This window comes from Bubalus bubalis, chromosome 18 (assembly GCF_019923935.1).
Source record: "Bubalus bubalis isolate 160015118507 breed Murrah chromosome 18, NDDB_SH_1, whole genome shotgun sequence".
Classification (NCBI taxonomy): Eukaryota; Metazoa; Chordata; class Mammalia; order Artiodactyla; family Bovidae; genus Bubalus; species Bubalus bubalis.
The window spans coordinates 47117590-47138640 of NC_059174.1; the positions used below are offsets into that span (position 1 = coordinate 47117590).

A 21051-nucleotide genomic window follows, 5' to 3' on the forward strand; every position below is an offset into this window, starting at 1 on the left:
GAATCGATCGAGACGTGCAGGCTCCTCCTGCAAGTCCAGGGAGAGGTCCGCTTGGCAAAAGCTGGGGCAGAGGAGGTGGTGGTACAAACTCCCAGGGCAGTTGAACTCCAGAGCGCCGAGGCTTCTTCTGGTCAGGACTACATTTCCCAGTGGCCCCCGCGAGCACTGGGCCCGTTGCCCCTTTGTGTCCTCCGGAGGCCGAGTCGCCTCTTTCCGGGCTCGCGGAGGCTGGGTTCCATCAGATTCAGGCCAGGAGGTGGGCCCGAGGGGAGGTTACGCGAGCCTTCCGGGCTGGGACCTGGTCTTCCGGCAGTTCGGTTCTGCAGGTAGGAAGGAAGTGGGTCACCCGGACGTTGGCCCCCTGGCTTTCTGTGTGACTCTTCGTGTGAGACGGTGGTTGTTACCTTACGGTGTGTGAGCCTGTCACCCGCGGTGCCTGTACACATCATATCTATGTGACTATGTGTGTGCGAGTGAGCGATGGTTGGTGCCACAGAGAGTGAGACTGAGTTGAGGCAGAAGGATAGTTTCTGCCTCTCTTGTTCCTCTGTCCTCGGCCTCTTTGTGACTGGAGTGTGTGAGTGAGACCATCATAGTTTTTGCGACTAGGGGCTATGGGTGAGGGTGACGGTGAAACTGCCGGTACCCATGGCTGCTGTGATCTGTGCAAGATGGTGGTTGGCGCTGTAGTTTTTAAGAATCTGTGTGTGTGTGTGTGTGTGTGTGTGTGTGTGTTTAGGAGCGGGGGACCGAATGAGACTCTTCTGCCACCAATATCTATTAAAGCCGGCCAGGTGATGCCAGTGTGCCACCAGGTTTCACAACCCGCTGACCCAGGAATTCCCTGTCGATCCTGTGGTTAGGACTAGGTGCTCTCACTGCCCTGGCCGGGGTTCAATCCCTGGTCAGTGAACTAAGATCTCCCAAACCGCGCAGTGGTGGGGAGACAGAATCACTTACCTACTGGAGAGGAGAAGGAAAGTGGAGTCAGAAAGACCTTTATTTCATTTTAATGCTGTTATTTATTAGCTGTGTCTTTATGCAAAAGGTTGCATCACTTGGAGTTTTTAACTGTAAAATCTGGAACATTTCTTGTTTAAATAATGAATTAGGAAGTTATTTGGGCACAGGTTAAATTGTTTGCAAGCAGATTCCTAGGTCTCCATTATGCTTTCTAGTGGAGGGAAGGGTGCAACAGAGGAAAGAAAAGCAGAAAAATTCTTGGCTGATGATTGTGGATGCTGCAAGGAAAGCCTAGTTTCTCATGTTCTCTTCCCCATCTCACTCATCTAAAGACACTGCCATTCCCCAGGAGAAGAGTCAAGGGAGTAAAGAATGGCTGTTGGACTTCTTAAAGCCATGTACCAGGTGAGTTGGTGTTTTCTTTTTCCTGAAATATTTTCCTCTTTTTTCAAAACAGGCGGACATTAATTTTCCTTCTGCTGAAGCTTCTGGGTAACCAATCATGTCACATTTTAAAACTCTCCAGTGGATTCCCACCTCATTCTGGACAAATGCTGAAGTCTTTGCCTTGACCTGCAAGGCTCTACATAATCTGGTCCCTGGCTATCCCTGTGACCTCATCTAATTTTTCTCACTCTGTCTGTATTTCACTCACTCAGTTGCAGCCATGCTAACTTTTTTGCAGTGAACTGAGTACATTCTGGACTCATGGCCTTGCACTTACTGTTCTCTCTGCCTAAAATGCTGTTCCCCTAGAAACAGAATAACTTCTTCATTCTAGATCCAGAAGTTCATTCATTCCACAAACTTTTTACTAAGTACCTGTTAATTAAGAGGGCTTAGTCCTTCTTTGCTGCTCTATCTACACTCACTCCTTTGTTGATTGCACCCTGTCTTACGGCTTTATATACCATCTATATGCCAACAACTACCAAACTGTATACAGCCCAGAACTCTCTCCAGAAATCCAGACTCATGTATCCAGCTATCCACTCAGCATCTTCATTTGATTGTAGAATGGATACCTCAAATTCAGATTTCTCAAACTGAGTGAAATGAGCCATTGAAAGTTCTGGAGCACAGGAATGGCATGATCTGATTCCCATTTATCACGATCACTCTGGCTGCTATTGAAAAGAAACTGAATGGGACAAGGATAGAAACAGGAAAACCAATTAGAAACTTCTTATATACTTCCCGTCTAAGATGTTCAAACTAAAATCTTCCATCAGGAAATTGTTTGTCGTACCTTGAAAATATATCCAGAACCTGACCTCTTTTTACTATTACCAGTTTCCATTCTGATGTAAACTATCATTCCTCACCTGGATTGTTGCTATGCTCTCTTAACTTGTCCCTCTACTTCCACCCTTACTGTCTTTAGTCTGTTTTCAACAGAGCAGCTACAGTGTTCCTGTTACACATCACATTATGTCATTCCTCTTCAGGACAGGGAGAGAAATAATGAAAACTAGAGACCACTGTTTCACATAGTTTAGCTGTAGGGAAAGAAGAAAAATAGGTGGTAACTGGAGGAAAAACTATAGTCAAAAAGGTTCTTTAAGGACAGGTATGTGTCTGTGGGCTGATTTAAAGATGCAGCAGAAAGGGAAATTGAAGATGAAGAGGAGAGAGGAGGGAATTTCTGGAAGACTGTGCTTGAGTAGCTGAGAGGATTTGTGGCCTAGGATACAAATGGAAGGGTTGACCTTTGCTAGGTAAGTGGGCTGTTCATTTACAGTAATAGGATCAAGTTAGAGTATATGGGCCAGGAACTTCCCTGGCGGTCCAGTGGTTAAGACTTTGCCTTCCAATGCGGGGGGTATGGATTCCATCCCTGATTGGGGCGCTAAGATCCCACATGCCTTGCAGCCAAAAAACCAACACATAAAACAGAAGTAGTAACAAATTCAATAAAGATTAAAAAAAGAGAGATTAAAAAACAGAGTGTATGGCCCACATGCAAGTAAAAGTGTAGATGTTGTGGGAATTTGTGGAAATCCTCTTAAAATGGCTTGTTTTTTGTTTTGTTTTTTTCAGCGAAACAAAGGTAGATTTTTAGCTGAGAGTAAGGATGGAGGGATTGAAGATGTGAGGAGAGGGAAGAAAGTATCAAATGGTCATTTGGGAGGGTAGGGGAAATGAATGGACTAGAGAATTGTATCATGTAGGTAGATAGAAATGTATTATTGTGGTTCACTTGAAGTTAGTGATCATGAATTTAAAATGAGACCAGTTAGAATTATTTCTTAAAAAAAAATTAATGTGTGCAGGGTACAGAAACCAAGTATGCTCAGTGATAGCTGTGGCCCAGATGAGTATAGTTAAGTGAAAAGGGGGCAGAGAAGTTGAGAGTATATGCCTGGGTGTGATTATAACAAATGGTTGTTCTAGGATGTGAGGGTATGTGGGAATGAAGAGCAGTGAAAATGTAAGATTAATGATTTGTAGGTTCTAGTGGGGTCAAAGGATGATCCTAATTAGGGTATGCATACTAGTCACTTCAATCCTGTCCTACTCTTTGCGACCCCAGAGACTATAGCCTACCAGGCTCCTCTGTCCATGGGATTCTCCCGGCAAGAATACTGGAGTGGATTACCATGCCTTCCTCCAGGGGATCTTCCCAACCCAGGGCTTGAACCCATGTCTCATATGTCTCCTGCATTGGTGGGTGGGTTCTTTACCACCAGCGCCACTGGGAAGCCCATCCTAATTAGGGTACCAGGGGGGGGGGGGGGGGGGAATTGCAATATAGGTGGTAAAAGTGAGAGTAGGAGAATTGAGATTATGGTGGGGTTGGTACTAACTGATAATGACAAGGTCTAGGGCATGATCATGAAAGTGACTGTAGAAGTGTGGAGGACAAGCTTATTGGAGAAGGTGGGATCAGAGAACTGAGAGGCCAGGTTGTTGGAAGGGTTATTTTTATGAATATTGAAGTGACCAAAGATTATGTATAACGGGAATAGCATTGGAGAAAGTGACAGTAAGACAAGATACTAAAGTGTTCAAGGAAGGACAAAGAATTGGTATCTACCAGAAACTGGTAGATGATTAAAAGAAGAAGGGATCATATACAGCTACAGCCTGATTTCATGAGATGGAAAACTAGGTATATTTTCGGGAAGAGGGTGGGACAGTGGTCTGAAAGCAAGTATAAGGAGCTAAGAGGTCACTTACCTCAGCTTCATGTGCTATAGTACAAGGGATGTGAGAAATAAGTCAGTCAGTACATGACAAGGCTTCAGGGGAAGTTGTCTTCTCTGCTGAGAACAACGTGTCTGTAAGGCAAAATGGTCAAGGGAACTGTTTCTTCAGATGGGTTTGATTATAATTTTGAATGGAGTTTGAAACCAAGTATTTGGTTGGAGGTCAAATATTTTCAGATGTTCTTTGTTAGAGGTCAGATATTTGAAGGTTAGAATTTAAGCTCCTTGTATTGACACTGTAATTATTTTCATTGACTGTATAAATGAAGGACTCAGTGAAGAATGTGTATATCATATATAAAAAATTTATGTGTTTATTATACATATCTATGTAAGCTAAGGAAAACATTTTTGGAAGCATGTATATGACCAAACCAAACAGGAACATTTCTGCAATATATTAGGGATGTTATTGCTAGGTCAAAGAGGGAGAAATTCACAAACTACTTCATATAATTAAGAAAAAAAGTTGCTGAGTGTTGAAAGACACTTTAAGAATAATTAATTTTCTTGCTCAGTCACTAAGTTGTGTCCAGCTCTTTGTGACCCCATGGGCTGTAGCACACCAGGCTTCTCTGTCCTTCACTATCTCCCAGAGTTTGCTCAAACTTTATTTTGCAGAGAGAGTTTTTTAAACTATGACAAAATTGAATAAAATGTCCAATAAAATAATCTTCTTGGTTTGACAGATTCACCTCTTGTAATTTTGTAAAAAAAAAAACACAAAATAATTTACATGTGTGTATATATCCCCACACACACATTATGTATATTAGTTTTCATTAGATGGTCACATTATGGAAACCTGGAATCAGCTGAATCATAGCATAACTCCAAGTTTTTAAGAACTTTGCTTAGCCACTATAGGCCAAAATACTATTATGAAGGGAAGACTCATTTCTTCACACAAAATTTTAAGTATTCTGGATTAAAGTATTTGCATTTTAATGGAATTGATGATTTGTTTTGCTTGGTATAATACAATTTTGGGAGATACAGTAAGCACTTTATGGTCTCATTTTACATCCTCTTATAGCTTCTTGACTTTTGCAAAACATTCATTCATTAATTCAGTTTATTCAGCAAATATTTAAATAAGCCTCATGTGTGTCAGATACTTTTCTGTAACTGGGATATAGCAGTGACTAAAACAAAAACATACTTTGCCCTCCCAGACTTTATATTTTAGTGGAGGTGGGGAGCAGACAATAAATAACAGAATAATTAAGTACCACGGAGAAAAATAAGCAGGGTTAGGGGAATAGGGAACTGGGATAAGAACATTGCTGTTTTTATACAGAATGATCTGAGAAGTACAAAAGCCCTGGGGGGGAACATTCTCCACATCTGAAGGTATATCTGGGAGCCCCGTGTGCCTGGGGCAGAATGAATGAGGTGAGTATGGGAAGAGATAAGGTTATTTCATTTCATTTCAGGAGTTGGTGACCTTCAGAGATGTGGCTGTAGACTTCTCCCAAGAGGAATGGGATTACCTAAATCCTTCTCAAAGGCATCTGTACAGTAATGTGATGTTGGAGAACTACAGGGTTTTGGTATCACTGGGTAAGAATGTCTTCTTGCAAAACTGAGCTTCTACTCATAAGGGTATCATTGTGATTTTGGGGGTTAGCATCTGTAGTGTTTGGCGGAATGTCTGCTGCCTGTGCCAAAGTAACAGGTTAATATTTGTGACTTGGCAGTGAATGGCTCTGCTATTAATCTGTTGGAAATTTCAGCTTCCCTGTCCGTTGTATGCATGTCCTCATCACATTTTTCTCTGGCTTACTGTAAGCCCCCTCTTCCCCAATGATCAAATAATTGAATGTGAGTTCTCAGATATCTACAGCATGACCAAATTTGGTTTCTTTTCATCTACGCAGGACTTTGCTTTTCTAAACCAAGTGTGATATTATTGTTGGAACAAGGGAAGGAGCCCTGGATGGCGAAGAGAGAGATGACAAAAGACTTGTGCACAGGTAAGTGAAGAGAAAATAGGCACGCAAAAACCTTTGCAGGATACAGCCCAGCTTGACTCAAAGGTAGCACCTCTTCACTCTGTTGTTGGCATGTTCCTCTCAAATGTTCTAGGTCTTAGTAGAAACTTGAGTCCTTTGAGGTTGTTCTCCGAAAGCTGATATTCTGAACTGTCTCTCCTTGCCCACTTTACCCTCCCTTCTCTGAGTCTCCTTCCTTTTTCTAGTTTCATAAGCATCTTCCAGCCTTTCTGTTCTGTTTTGTTTTAATTTTGGCTGAGCTGGGTCTTTGTTGCAGCACACATGCTTTTTCTAGTTTCGGCTCAAGAGCTTCTCTTGTTGCAGTGCAAAGGCTTCTCATTGCGGTGTGCAGGTTTCTCTTGTTTCAGAGCATGGGCCCTAGATCTTGGGGGCCCAGTAGCTGTGGTGCTTAGTTGCTTGGCAGCCTATGGGATCTTTGCATCCATTGAATTGGAATGCAGATTCTTAACCACTGGACCACAAGGGAAGTCCCCTCTTCCAGCCTTTACCAAGCTCAGGTGCACAAGCTTCCCTCAGCCCTGTGTCTGGCCCTTCATCTTCTGTCTGCGTGAAATTTCAAAATAAAGCTTTCAACATCCAAAGGAAAAAAAAAAAGAATCTTTTCCTAATCTGATGACCTTTTGAGCTCTATGCACAGCTGTAACATCAAAGTAAATTTCAAACCCTGACACCCACATGAAGTGAAAATTTGAGAAACTGACTTAATCTCTCCGTGCCTTTGTTTTTCATCTGTAAACTAGGATAATATTTTAAAAGAGCTTTCAACAGTTCCTCTCTCATATTATGAGCTCAAAAGCTGATAGCTACTAGTATTATAATAGTAGTAATATATCTCTGAATGCCTCATTTTTCTCTTAATGGTCAGTTCATTCATTCTTTTAATCAAGATTATTGAATTTGTACTTTAAACAGAGTACTTGCAAGATGCTAAGGTGTTATACAAAAATGTAAAAAATCAAATAATTGATAGGCTTGTAGAAGAAATACAATATAGCTGTAAACAGCATATATAAAAAGAAAGCTGACATAAAGGAAGCTCAGAGAGAGGTGAGAGAGGAATCTGGTTAATTGAGAAAATAGGCTTTAACAAAAACACAGGTTAGAAGCTAGAAAACATCTAAGAGAGAAGAGGTTAAGAGTTTAGCTTTGTGGTGTAGGAATGGTTTTCATACAGACATAGGATGTATTCAGGTAAAATGGAAGATTAAAATTCAGAATAAAATTAGGGTCTCTGTAAATATCTCTGTCAACACTACTCCCCATCTCATTCCACCCCCATCTCGACTACCTCTCCTCAAACTTTTATGTTCTTGTTCAGATTTCTAAGAAAAATTTTTGATGTGGAACTGTAGTGTCAAAGAAGACATGGCTAAATTTTATTAATTATTATTATTAAATAAATTACACACACATAAATATATATTAGCCTAAATATGTAGTTTAAGTAATAATATAACAAAAAATGTACCTACTTCTTAACTTAAGAAATAGAAGATTATCAGTGCCATTTTAGGCCTTTGAGGGTTCCTTTTTAGTGATGTATCGCTCCCTACTTTTGGCCCATCCCTACCCCTCACTAGAGTAACCATTATCCTACAACTTTGCTTATCATTTCTTGACTTTTCTTTGTAGTTTTTCCACATAATCCCTAAGCAAAATATTTATATTTGCATATTTTCAATTTTCTTATGAAAATGGAAATACATTGTGCTGGTAATTCTGACTTTTTCAACTCAAAATTATATTCCTCAGATTCATCTATATTGATTTTAGTCACTATTTTTCATTGAAATTTTTTCCTGGTGAAATGTAATATATTCCACTGTGAAAATCATCATTTATCCACTGAAGGGCATTTGAATTGTTTCAGTCTTCTGTTATTATAAATGTTACTGCTATGAACCTTATTACGTGTGACTGATGGTGCACATATGCTGGAGTTCATGTTGAGAATATAGCCAGGAATTTACTGCATAATGCTATTTTACTTTCCAGATTACTTGTACTAACTTACATTTCTAATAGCTGTGTGTGAGAGTATTCATTGCTCCAGACTGAGAATTAACAAATTTAAAATTTTTTGCAAATTTGACATGTGTGAAATATTTACTTATACTTGTCATCTGAATTTCCTTGATTACTAAAAAATATTTGGGATCTAATTTATAAAAGGCTATTTTGATTTCCTCTTCTGTTAAGTGCCTGCTCAGTCCTTTGTTCAGTTTGAGAGAGATATATATTTTTATGAGGTATTGTTGATATACATATATTTCAGGTATATAACATAGTGATTCAGTATTTTTATAGATTATACTTCATTTAAAGTTATTATAAAATATTGGCTATCCTCCCTGCGCTATACAATATATCCTTGTTGCTTTTATTTATTTATTTATTTGGCCACACTGTGCAACTGGTGGGATCTTAGTTCCCCAATCAGGGTTCAGACCTGGGCCTATGGCAGTGAAAGCACTAAGTCTTACACTCCCAGTATGTCATAGCTTTATCCATTCATCTGTTAATGAACAGTTAGGCTGTTGTAAACAATGCTGCTATGAACACTGAGGTGCCTGTATCTTTTTGAATTGATGTTTTCATTTTCTTTGGATATATACCCAGGAATGGAATTGCTAGATCATACGGTAGTTTTCTGATCATATTTAGTTTTCTGAGGAACCTCTGTACGGTTTTCCACAGTGGCTGTACCAATTTACATCCCTACCTACAGTGTAGGAGGGTTCCATTTCCTTCACATTCTCACCATCATTTGTTATTTCTGGTCTTTTTAATGATGACCATTCTGACAGGTATGAGATGATATCTCATTGTAGTTTTGATTTGTGTAGCCTATGATTTTTCATATTTTAAGAAACCTTTCTGCATTCTGAAGTCATATGGGTATTCTCAAACTGTCCTCTATAGATTCTTCTTTACATTTAGTGCCATAGTCCAAAAATTGATTTTTGAGATTGAAGTATTTAATTTCTACTCCTTATGGAAAACCAAGTGTCTTAGACATTTACTGAAGAAGTGAGCTTTCTTTGCTTATTGTCCTGAATGCTACCTCTTAATATATCAGGTTATATTAGGTTGGCCAAAATCTTCGTTTGGATTTTTAGTAAGATGCCACAGAAAACCCTAATGAACTTTTTGGCCAACGTAATAGTATATTTATTAATCTGATTTTGACCTCTGTTCCATTCCATTGATTCTGTTTCCTTTCGCCAGTACCACACTATCTTTTTAAAAAATTTATTTATTTTTAATTGGAGGATAATTGCTTTATAATATTGCATTGGTTTCTGCCATATATCAGTATGAATCAGCCATAGGTATACGTATGTCCCCCTCTCTTGAAAGTACCACATTATCTTAAAAAAATATTTTAATGTAAAAACTGAATATTTGTTAGAGTAAGTCCCTATACCTTCTTTATGTTCTTCAGAATTTGCCCTTTGGACATCTAACTGAAGTTTTTAGGTCAGCTTGTTAGTTTCCACCAGAAAACAACAAAAAGCTATTGGCTTTTGGTTTAAATTTTATTTATTCTACTTATTGATTTTGGATTTTTTTTTCTATTTGTAAACATAGTTTATCTTTCTGTTTACTTAGATTTTTTTAATTCTTTCAATGTGTTTTAGAATTTTCTCTATAAAGGACACACACATCTTCTATTAGATTAATTTCTAGACATTTAAATTTTGTTCCTGTGTTAAACGTTCTCTGTGTTTTCAGTTTGTTGCTCATACACAGAAATAAAATTAACTTTTATACTTTGACCTTATATCTAGCAACATTGGAAAACTTGTACTACTATTAGTAATTTTTAGATTTCCTTTACTTTTTCTGTGGGTGAGTATGTCTGAATAATGGCAGTTTCTTCACTTTAAATTCTTAATCCTTAATTTCTTTTTTCTATTATCCTTAGATCGCCAATACAGTATGAATCAAAGTAGTGATGGCAGGTATTTTTATCAATTTCTGGCCTCAATTGAAGTGCTTTGTATATGCTAAGTCACTTCAGTCGTGTCTGACTCTTTGCGACCTTATGAACTGTAAGCCCACGAGGCTCCTCTGTCCATGGGGATTCTCCAGGCAAAAATACTGGAGTAGGTTGCCACAGCGTCCTCCAGGGGATCTTCCCGACCCAGGGACTGAACCCACATCTCCTGCATTGTCAGGCAGGTTCTTTACCACTGTGCCACCTAGGAAGTGCTATAATATTTTGTTATTAATAATTCTGATGTTTAAAGGTTTCTGGTAGATACCCTTTCATTACCATTTGTTAAGAGTTTTGATTGTAGAAAGCTTTTGAATTTCAATAAATGTTTTTCTATATCTGTAGGTGATTAGACGATGTTTTCTTTTTTATGTAGTGAATTATGTTTTTAATGTTGAACCAATCTTGTATTCCTGAGACAGACCTATCTTTATCTTTTCCATTCATAGCTAGTTGCTCTGTGCCAATATTTTCTTTAGGTTTTTTGCATCTGTGTCAGTGAGGTTGGCCTTCAATTTTCCTTTCGTGTACTCCTTGTCAGATCTTAGAATCAAAGTTGTCCTAATCTCATAAAATCTTTTTCTTCCTTAGAAGATTTTGGGTAAAATAAAAATGTTTGTTTTTGGATGACTGGTAGAACTTTGTTCATCTTGGCCTGGGATTTTTTATGTATGAAAAGAATTTAATAATTCAATTACTATTATAAGAATGTTTTTTATTTCTTCTATAGTTGTGGAGTTATGGTATTTTTCTAAAGATTTATACTTCTCATGTAAGTTTTCAGATTTATTAAAGTTATTATTTTCTCTTATCTAAAGTTGGTAGTATATGTAATAATCAGAGAAGGCGATGGCACCCCACTCCAGTACTCTTGCCTGGAAAATCCCACGGATGGAGGAGCCTGGTAGGCTGCAGTCCATGGGGTCGCTGAGTCGGACCCGACTGAGCGACTTCACTTTCACTTTTCACTTTCATGCCTTGGAGAAGGAAATGGCAACCCATTCCAGTGCTGTCTATGGGGATGCACAGAGTTGGACATGACTGAAGCGATTCAGCAGCAGCAGCAGCAGTATATGTAATCATGACCTGTTCTTCCTTCTAAAAAGAGAGAAACAAATCTTTCAACTTATTAATGTTTTCAGACATTTTTTACCTCACTGATTATCTCTAATCTATCTTTAAATTTTTGTTAGGTAGTTCTCCTCTATTTTATTCCTCCTACATTTTTATGCTATTTTCTCTCTTTTAAAATATTTATAAAAATTTTGTTTATTTTATTTTTGGTTGTGCTTGGCCTTTGTTGCTGCGTGCAGCCTTTTTCTAATTGGGGTGAGTGGGGGCTACTCTTCATTTTTGTGCCTATAGGCTCCTTGTTGTGGTGGCTTCTCTTGTTGCAGAGCACAGGCTGTAGGCACACAGGCTCAGTAGTCGGAATATGTGGGCTCAGTGTTCGGGCTTTTGGGCCTTAGACCACACTGGCTTCAGTAGTTGTGGTGTGTGGGCTTGGTAGTTGCAGCTCACAGTCTCTAAAGCACTGGCCCAGTAGTTGTGGCACATAGGCTTAGTTGCTCCGAGGCATGTGGAATCTTTCCAGACCAGGGATCAAACCCATGTCCTCTGTATTGGCAGGCAGATTCAAATCCACTATACTACCAGGGTCGTCTTTTTTTTTTTTTTTTTTTTTAGCTTTTAAACTTAGATAATTCAGTGTTTTTGAGGCTTTCTCTTTTCTAAGCGTTTAAGACTATGTTAGGAATATAGTCCACATGTTTTGATATGTAGTCTTTTTGTTATCATGTATATCTTAGCATTTTCTAATTTCCACTGATTTTTTTTTTTCTTGACCATGAATTATTTGGAAGCTTTAAGTTCCAAATTTAAGTTTTTGTTTTAACTACATTACAGGTGGAGGATACGGTCTGTTTAATATGCATGCTTTGAAGTACTTTGAAGCCTATTTTATGTCTAGGGAGTAAATTTTGATAAACTGTGTGTTCTGGAAAATGTCTGCTGCTTGTGTAGTACAGCATTTGATACATGTTCATTGGATTAAGCTCAATAACTGTGCTGGTCAATTCTTCTAAGTCTATTGATTTTTAAAAAAAAATCTCCTTGAGCAGTATTATGGAAGTGTTTTATAATATGTTTTGGGGATTATCTTTCTGGTAATCCCAGAAAGATTATCTTTTGGTGAATTCTTCTATTATTATTACTCTTTAGTGATGATTCTTCCCTTAACTATTTAGCTTGATAGAACTTTATAAAGGCCTTCTTTTGTTACTATTTCTTTAGTGTAGTTTTCTTCACTCCTTTACTCTCTTACTTTCTATGTGTTTCTTTTGTGAACAGTATATAACTAAACATTTTTTTTGTCCAGTCTAATAATCTAATTGTGTTATTGTTGAGTTTTAGCAGTTCTTTATGTATTCTGAATATTAACCTCTTTTCAGATACATAATTGGCAAATATTTTGTCCCATAATCTCTGTGGGTTGCCTTTCACTCTGTTGATTGTGTCCTTTATGCACAGTAAGTCTTTAATTTTCATGAAGTTCAATTTGTCTACTTTGTTCTTTTATTACCTATGCTTTTGGTATCATAACCAATAAATCATTGCTAAATATAATGTCATGAAGATTTTCCCTATGTTTCCTTCTAAGAGTATTTTAGTTTTAAGTTTTAGGTTAAGTCTTTTATCCATTTTGGGTTAATTTTTATGTGTGGTGTAACAACTTCTTTGTTTTACATGTGGATATTTAATTTTTCTAGCATCATTTAAATTTTCTAGCATCTAGCATAAATTTTCTAGCATCTAGCATTTATTGAAAAGCCTGTCCTTTTCCCCATGGAAAGGTCTTGGCACACTCATCAAAAATCATTTGACAATATATATAAGGATTTGTTTCTGAGCTCTCTATTTGCTATACACACACACACACACACACACACACACATATATCTTTATGTCATATCACAGTGTTTTGTGTACTGTAGCTTTGTAATATGTTTTGAAATCAGGAAGTGTGACACTTCCAACTACCTTCCTCCTTTTCAAGATTCTTTTGACTATTCAGAGTCCATTAAGATTACATATGAATTTTAGGATTGGTTTTTCTATTTCTGGAGAAGTCACTGGGATTTTGATAGATATTGCATTGAATCTGTAGATAGCTTTGGGTAGTGTGGACATCTTAACAGTATTAACTTCTAATCCATGAACACAGGATGTCTCCATTTATTTACAGTTATCTTTTAATTTCTTTCACCAATGTTTTATAGTTTTCATTGTATAAGTCTTTCACCTTGATTAATTCTGAAGTATTTTATTCTTTCTGTTGCTGTGGTAAATGGAGTTGTTTCCTTAATTTTCTTTTCAGATTGTTCATTGTTAATGTATAGAAATGCAGTTGATTGGTGTATGTTGACTTTGTTTTCTGACTCTGTGCTGAGTTTGTTGTAACGAGTGTTTGTTTTTCTTTTGTGGAGTGTTAAAAATGTTTATGTGTAAGATCATGTTGTCTACAAACAGAAATGATTTTATTTCCTCTTTTCTAATTTCAGTGCTTTTTATTTGCTTTTCTTGCCTAATTGCTCTGACTGGAGTCATTTCTGACTTCAGTTGAATTGCTCTTTCAGTCTAAAGGTTCATCAGTTTTGTTGATCTTACTGAAAAACAAACTCTTGGTTTAATTGATTCTTTCTATTGCTTTTTAAATTTTCTGTTTGGTTTATCTCTGCTTGAATCTTTATTATTTTTTCTTCTTTCTTCTACATTTGGTTTAGTTTGCTCTTTTTCTAGTTAATATTTATTTGATATTTTTCTTCTTTTGTGATGTAAACCTTCACAGCTATAACTATTTCTGATGCATCCCATAAATTTTGGTATGTTGCACTTTTATTTTCATTTGTTGTAAGATATTTTTAAATTCCTCTGTGATTTCTTCTTTGACCCACTGATTGTGTAAATGTGTGCTGTTTAATTTCCATGTATTTGTGGATTTTCCAGTTTTTATATTGCTATTGATTTATAGTTTCAGTCCATTATGATTAAAAAAGATACTTAGTATGATTTCAATCTTCGAAAATTTATTGAGATTGTTTTATGGGCTAACATATAGTCTATCCTACATTCATGTATATTTTTTGGTGAACTTTAGAATTAAAAAGAATTTTTTTTTTAAGTCACAATATTTTTGTTTTGGCCATACAGTTTGGCTCACAGGATCTTAGTTCCCTGACCAGGGATTGAACCCAGACCCATGGCAGTAAAAGTGTTGAGTGCTAACCTCTGGACCACCAGGGAATTTCTTCAAAAAAAGAAAAAAATTCTTGCAAAGAGTTTGCCAAACTGTAAAATCTGAGAGGACAGCATTCTACAAGGTTGTGCTTATTTCAGACACCAGCTGCAAGTTGGGGCATCCTTAGGGCCACCCTTATTTCTGACCAGCTGGCTGCACATTTGAGAATGCCTACAGTCACCCTCAGGTTTGATAATTCACTAGAATGACTCACAGAACTCAAGTGTATTATTATGATTACACTTTTACTGTAACAAAGACTGCAGATCAGAATTAGCCAAAAGGAGAGGCCCCAAAGGTGGAAGGCCGGGAGAGTTGCAGATGTAAGGTTTCAGTTGTCATAAGGGCCCATCGGGCATCTCAGTATTCAAAAGAATATTACCAGCCAGGGAAGCTCTCTTGAGCTTCAGTGTCCAGAGTTTTTAGTGTTTTTGGGGAGGTGGGGTGGCAGGAGGAGGTTAGTTTTGTTTTGTTTCAGTATGTAGACATGACTGAGTGAATCATTACCCAATGTGACTCAATCTCCAAGCCTTTCTTCCTTTCCCAAAAGTCAGACTGATATGGTGGCTCAAAGCTCCAACCCTCTGATCATATGGTTGGTCTTTCCAACATGGTTTGCCTCCAGCCTGAGTCATCTCCTTAGCAAAAACTACCTAAGGAGTCATCATGAGTCACCTTATTAGTGTTAACTATCAGGTGTAGTCCAAGAGGCTCACCATGAATAACCAAAGACCTCCTTCCAGGAGTTCAGATGACTTAGAGGTAACCTCTTGGGAAACAGGGACAAAGGCCTGCCACATTCTTTATTGCATAGTTCTTTTAAGAAATCACAGTAGGCTTTGACTGTAATTGAATGAACATAATAGGTAAATTTGATGAGACTTTGTGGCTTTACCATGTTGGTTCCTCATATAAAAAGCAAGGTGTGCATCTTCTCCATTTATTCAGTTTTTAGGGGGTGGTCCCTTATTAGAATTGTAAAGTTTTTTTCCTTCTGCTTTCTTCTATTGCTTTTTAAAATTGATTCTAAAATTGCAAGATAATATTCTTATTTGAAAAAAAGAAGTATAAATAGTATAGTACTTTTCCACATAGCTTCTGTGTTCTATTATGTGCCTTTATCTATGTGGTGTTTTGCAAGTACCAATGTATACTTTATATATAAAGAAAGATAATTCTTATTAATGATTACTGTTATTAGCCATTGTTTTATTATTTATGTTCATGACATTTCTTTCATCTTTTTATCTGCTGTGTTTGGTTTCCAAGATTGTAGTTCCCTAACCAGGGATTGAACCCAACCCTCCACAGTGAAAGCATGGAGTCCTAACCCCTGGACAGCCAGAGAATTCCCTTTGTGTCATTTCTTAATAATGTATTCCAAACTGTGTATGTTATTGTGAAAGTGTATTTTATTCTTTTTTGGTATAAATCATTGAACAAGTTGATTTTTATTATAACCTTTAATATCATGTGGTATTAATGTTCTCACCTCTGATTTTTTCTTGCTTACATTTGCCCTTCTTAATATCTTTTGGTTTCTCCTCTTTTCCTGAATATCTTTATGTTGGAGTGCTCTGGGGTTTATTCCTTTGCTCCTTTCTCTTCTATATATGCTCATTCTCTTGATAATACAGACTTGTGAAATACCATCTATATGCTGGCAACTCCCAATTTAAAAATCTCGAATCCAGACTTCTTTTTATTTTGAGGTACAGTTGATTTAGTGTGGGCTTTCCTGATGGTTCCAGGATAAAGAACCTGCCTGCCAATGCAAGAGACACAGTATTGATCCCTGGGTTGGGAAGATCCCCTGGAAAAGGAAATGGCAACCCACTCCAGTATTCTTGCCTAGGAAATCCCATGGACACAGGAGCCTAGCAGGCTACAGTTCATGGAGTCACAAAAAGTTGGACACAACTTAGCAACTGAGCATGCACTCATAGTTCATGATTTAGTGTATTATATTAGTTTAAGATATACAACATAGTGATTCAAAAGTTTTATAAATTATACTCCATTTATAGTAATTATAAAATACTCTCTATATTCTCTGCTCTGTACAATATATTCTTGTAGCTTATTTTATGCATAGCAGTTTGTACCTCTAAATCCTCTGCCCCTATCTTGCATCCCCCTGTGTCCTTCTCCTTATTAATTTGATCTCTGTCAACAGTGTGGGAGGGTTCACTGGCCAATGTTGACGGCTGTTCCATCTTTCCATTGTTCAAACCATAAACTTGGAAGGCATGTTTATCTTATCTCTTTCTGTTACATTCTATATCCAATCTGTAAGGATATCTTCTTGGCCTTTCCAAGAGGAAAAATTAAATAGAATCTGACCACCTCTTTATATCTTCATTGATATCTCTCTGGTCTAAATAATTATTATTTCTCGCATTGATTGCTACAATAGTAGGTCCCTTTTCTTCTCTTCTTGCTCTCCACCTTCCAGTAATTTCATTAAACTGTAACTAGATGTCACTTCTGTACTCATACCACTTCATTGGCTCATACCACTCATACTACTCATACCACTTCAGTGGCTCTCCATCTCACTCAGAGTAAAAGCCAAGTTCCTTAGGAAGCCTATAAAGCTTAAATAATCTTAATTATCCTTTACTTCTGACTTCATCTCACCCCTCTCTAGCCACATTGACCTTCTTGTTATTCCTCAGACAAACCAAACATGCCTTTGCTTTTAGGCTGTTTCTTCTGTCCAGAATGTTCTTTGTCTGAATATCTAAGTGACTAACTTTTTCACTTCCTTCAATTCTTTGCTTCAGTGTTAACTTATTTATGATTCCCTCCTTTGACTTCACCATCACTCCTGATCTCTTTTACCCTGCTTTTCTTTTTCCATAGCACTTAGTACCTTCTAACATACAATAAAATTTACTTATTTAGCATTTATTTCTGGTCTCCCTAAGAGTGTAAGATCCATGAAGGTAAGGATCTTCATTTCTTTCTGAAATGAAACTGAAAGCATATAGAATAGTACCTGGCACAAGGTTCAATGAATGTTCTTGAAAGAAGTAACCATAAGAGTGGAGATTATTTCAGTTCCTGTATTATTCATACATGCATAAAATTATAACCAGGTCCAACCACCTACACAAATCCTTATTGACCTATGATTTACTGTATTGATTTCCTTATAATTCTAATCATTCCTCCTCGAGTTTGTTGTTGTGGTTCAGCCACTCGGTCGTGTCCAACTCTTTGTGACACCATGGACAACAGCACAGAAGACCTCCCTGTCCATCATCATCTCCTGGAATTTGCTCAAACTCATGTCCATTGAGTCAGTGATGCCATCCAACCATCTCATCCTCTGTTGCCCCCTTCTCCTCATGCCCTCAATCTTTCCCAGTATCAGGGTCTTTTCCAGTGAGTCAGCTCTCACATCAGATGGCCAAAGTATTGGAGCTTCAGTATCAGTTTTCCAATGAATATTCAGGGTTGATTTCCTTTAGGACTGACTGGTTTGACCTCCTTGCAGTCCAAGGGACTTTCAGGAGTCTTCTCCACTCTTCTCCTCCAGTTACTCCATGACTTATTTTCAGTTATTGTCTTTGTACTCTTCAGAACTACAAAAACCAGTGTTCTTATTTGCTGTTAAATTCACACACTTTATAGATGCACTTTTATAAATGTACCCTCTGGTACTTAATAGAGAATTTTTTTTTATTATTATTTTTCAGACTGGGAATCTATGTGTGAGACTGAAGAATTAACCTCAAAGCAGGACATTTATGAACCACAATCATCTCAGAAGGTAATAGAAAAACTTACAAGCTATGGCCTTGAGTACTCCAGCTTGAAAGAAGAATGGAAATGTGAGGGCCATCTTGAAGGGCAACCAATGAATCAGAAAGCATGTTTCAAGGAAGAGACAATCACTCATGAAGAAGCCCCTGTTAATGAAAGAGGACAAGAATATAACAAAACTTGGAGAAGTTTCCATCCCAACACACTACTTCATACACAACAGATAATCCCCAAAGAGGAGAAAATACATAAACATAACACACATAAAAGCTTAAAAAAAAAATTAATTGCCATTAAGCCCAAGAGTATCTATACAGAGAAGAAACTTTTGAAATGTAATGACTGTGAAAAAGTCTTCAGCCAGAGCTCATCCCTTACTCTTCATCAAAGAATTCATACTGGAGAGAAACCCTATAAATGTGTAGAATGTGGGAAAGCATTCAGCCAGAGATCAAATCTTGTTCAACATCAGAGGATTCATACTGGAGAAAAACCTTATGAGTGTAAGGAATGTAGGAAAGCCTTCAGTCAGAATGCACACCTTGTTCAACACCTGAGAGTTCATACTGGAGAAAAACCTTATGAATGCAAGGTGTGTAGGAAAGCCTTCAGCCAGTTTGCTTACCTTGCTCAACATCAAAGAGTCCATACTGGAGAGAAACCCTATGAATGTATTGAATGTGGGAAAGCATTTAGCAATAGATCATCTATTGCTCAACACCAGAGAGTTCATACTGGTGAGAAACCTTATGAATGTAACGTCTGTGGGAAAGCATTTAGCCTTCGTGCATACCTTACTGTACATCAGAGAATACATACTGGAGAGAGACCCTATGAATGTAAGGAATGTGGGAAGGCTTTCAGCCAGAATTCACACCTTGCTCAACATCAGAGAATTCATACTGGAGAAAAGCCTTACAAATGTCAGCAATGTAGGAAAGCATTCAGCCAGATTGCCTACCTTGCTCAACATCAGAGAGTTCATACTGGAGAGAAACCCTATGAATGTATTAAATGTGGGAAGGCTTTTAGCAATGATTCATCCCTTACTCAACATCAGAGAGTTCATACTGGAGAGAAGCCTTATGAATGTAATGTTTGTGGAAAGGCTTTTAGTTACTGTGGATCCCTTGCCCAACACCAGAGAATTCATACTGGAGAGAGACCCTATGAATGTAAGGAATGCAAGAAAACTTTCAGGCAGCATGCACACCTTGCTCATCATCAGAGAATCCATCTTGGGGAGTCACTCTCACCACCCAATCCAGTCAATCACCAAGTCCTGTAGACTATTTCATAAATACTTTTGGAATTTATACTCTTTTCTCTATCTCTAATATTGCCATCCTAGTTTAAGACCTCATCTCACATGGATCACTCTATAGCTCTCTTTTTAAAAAAATTTTTAAATTATCAAAGTATGACAACACATTTAAAGGAGACTTGGAAAATACAAAACAAAGTTATATAGTTCCACTATATATTACAATTATTTTTTTAAGTAGATAAATTAAGACTTTTAGTTGGAGTTTCAATATCAAACTCTCAAAAATTAATAGAGTGAATAGGCAGAAAAGTAGAAGGATATAGTAGAATAGAAAAGCACTATTTATGAACCATTTCAACATAATTAAGATTTATATAATTTTCACACAACAGTAGGGTATAAGTTCTATTGAAGTTCCCATAGACTATAAACCAAGAGACTCTGTAACATATCCAGGGATGTAAAATGAGGTGCAAATGTTTCATGGTCTAAAAGTATTTAAATCATACAGAGTCTGTTCTCTTATCACTGTGGAATTATGTTAGGAATCAGTATGAAAAGATATTTGAAAATAACCTACACATTTTCAAGTGCAATGTGACATTTACCAAGAGAGATCTTTGACTTAGCCATCAAAAGCCTCAATGAAGTTAAAAGACTGGAAAAGCACAGAGGGTGAGTGCACAGAAGAAAGCATGTAAATGAGAAATTAATATCAAAATTAGAAATTAATATCAAGGATACTTTAAAAAACCCATGTATTAGGAAATTAAATGTCCACTTTTAAATGATGGGTGTATCTAAGAAACCATAACAAGGAAAATTAGAAAACATTTGTAACAATAAAAATGAAAAGAGAATTTATCAGAATTTGTTTCATGCCCAATGCAGCTAAATACAGTGTGGAATCTTGAGTAAGATATGAAGACTAATAATGGACTCTAGCATAAAATTTTGTGAAATTTGAACCAAATCTATAGTTACTGTATCACATGTTAATTTCTTGTTTTTTTTTTTAACAACATAGTATTTCTTTATATTCTCGGAATTGAAGTTTCAAGCATCATTCAAAAAAAATTTTTTTTTAATCACTTCTAGACTTTTACCAGTAATACTAGATGCCAGAATAAGTGGGACTATATCAAAGTTTTGAGTGAATATAAATTAGAAATCTAGCATTCTATTCATACTTAGTCAAACAAGTGGAGCCAAAATGTCATAAATTTTTTCGCTAAGCAAAAATTCATATTTTAAAAATATATATATTATAATATTATATATGTATGTATGTATACAAAAGCTTTTCTACTACACTTGATAAAGGCTTGAGAAAGAACAACAAAAAATGAGACAGAGATTGGAAAACCAAGTAAATGAAATGGGAGAACTGAATATGAAATAGAAAAAGTGAAACTAGATAAAAGTAAAAGATCATCATGTAGTCCAGTTGTTTTTAAACATGGCTGCTCATTAGAATCACATCTGGGGTTTTAGGGGGAAAAGTAATAACCTGGGCATTTGTGTTTTTT

At 37.0% G+C, this 21051-nt stretch overlaps 1 protein-coding gene across 3 annotated transcripts; it reads left to right on the forward strand.

Annotated features, from left to right (window-relative positions):
- The first annotated feature begins 104 nt into the window (after window positions 1-104).
- ZNF570 (zinc finger protein 570) lies at window positions 105-20533 on the forward strand. Of its 3 annotated transcripts, none has more exons than XM_025269893.3 (5): window positions 105-326; window positions 1296-1368; window positions 5609-5735; window positions 6053-6148; window positions 18189-20533. In XM_025269893.3, the coding sequence occupies exons 2-5, from the start codon at window positions 1336-1338 to the stop codon at window positions 19541-19543; spliced, it is 1611 nt and encodes a 536-aa protein (XP_025125678.2). In that variant the 5' UTR covers window positions 105-326; window positions 1296-1335; the 3' UTR covers window positions 19544-20533. The 3 variants fall into 3 exon arrangements, with proteins under 3 accessions (XP_025125678.2, XP_044787199.2, XP_044787198.2); XM_044931264.2 differs by having other exon boundaries at window positions 1313-1368; XM_044931263.2 differs by having other exon boundaries at window positions 307-410.
- Window positions 20534-21051: the final 518 nt, after the last annotated feature.

Excerpts from the sequence above, each read along its gene's own strand:
- ZNF570 (XM_025269893.3), top strand. The coding sequence starts at position 1,336 with ATGGCTGTTGGACTTCTTAAAGCCATGTACCAG. Across the intron at positions 5,736-6,052 it reads CAGGGTTTTGGTATCACTGG|GACTTTGCTTTTCTAAACCA; the intron begins GTAAGAATGTCT and ends TCATCTACGCAG. Across the intron at positions 6,149-18,188 it reads GACAAAAGACTTGTGCACAG|ACTGGGAATCTATGTGTGAG; the intron begins GTAAGTGAAGAG and ends ATTATTTTTCAG.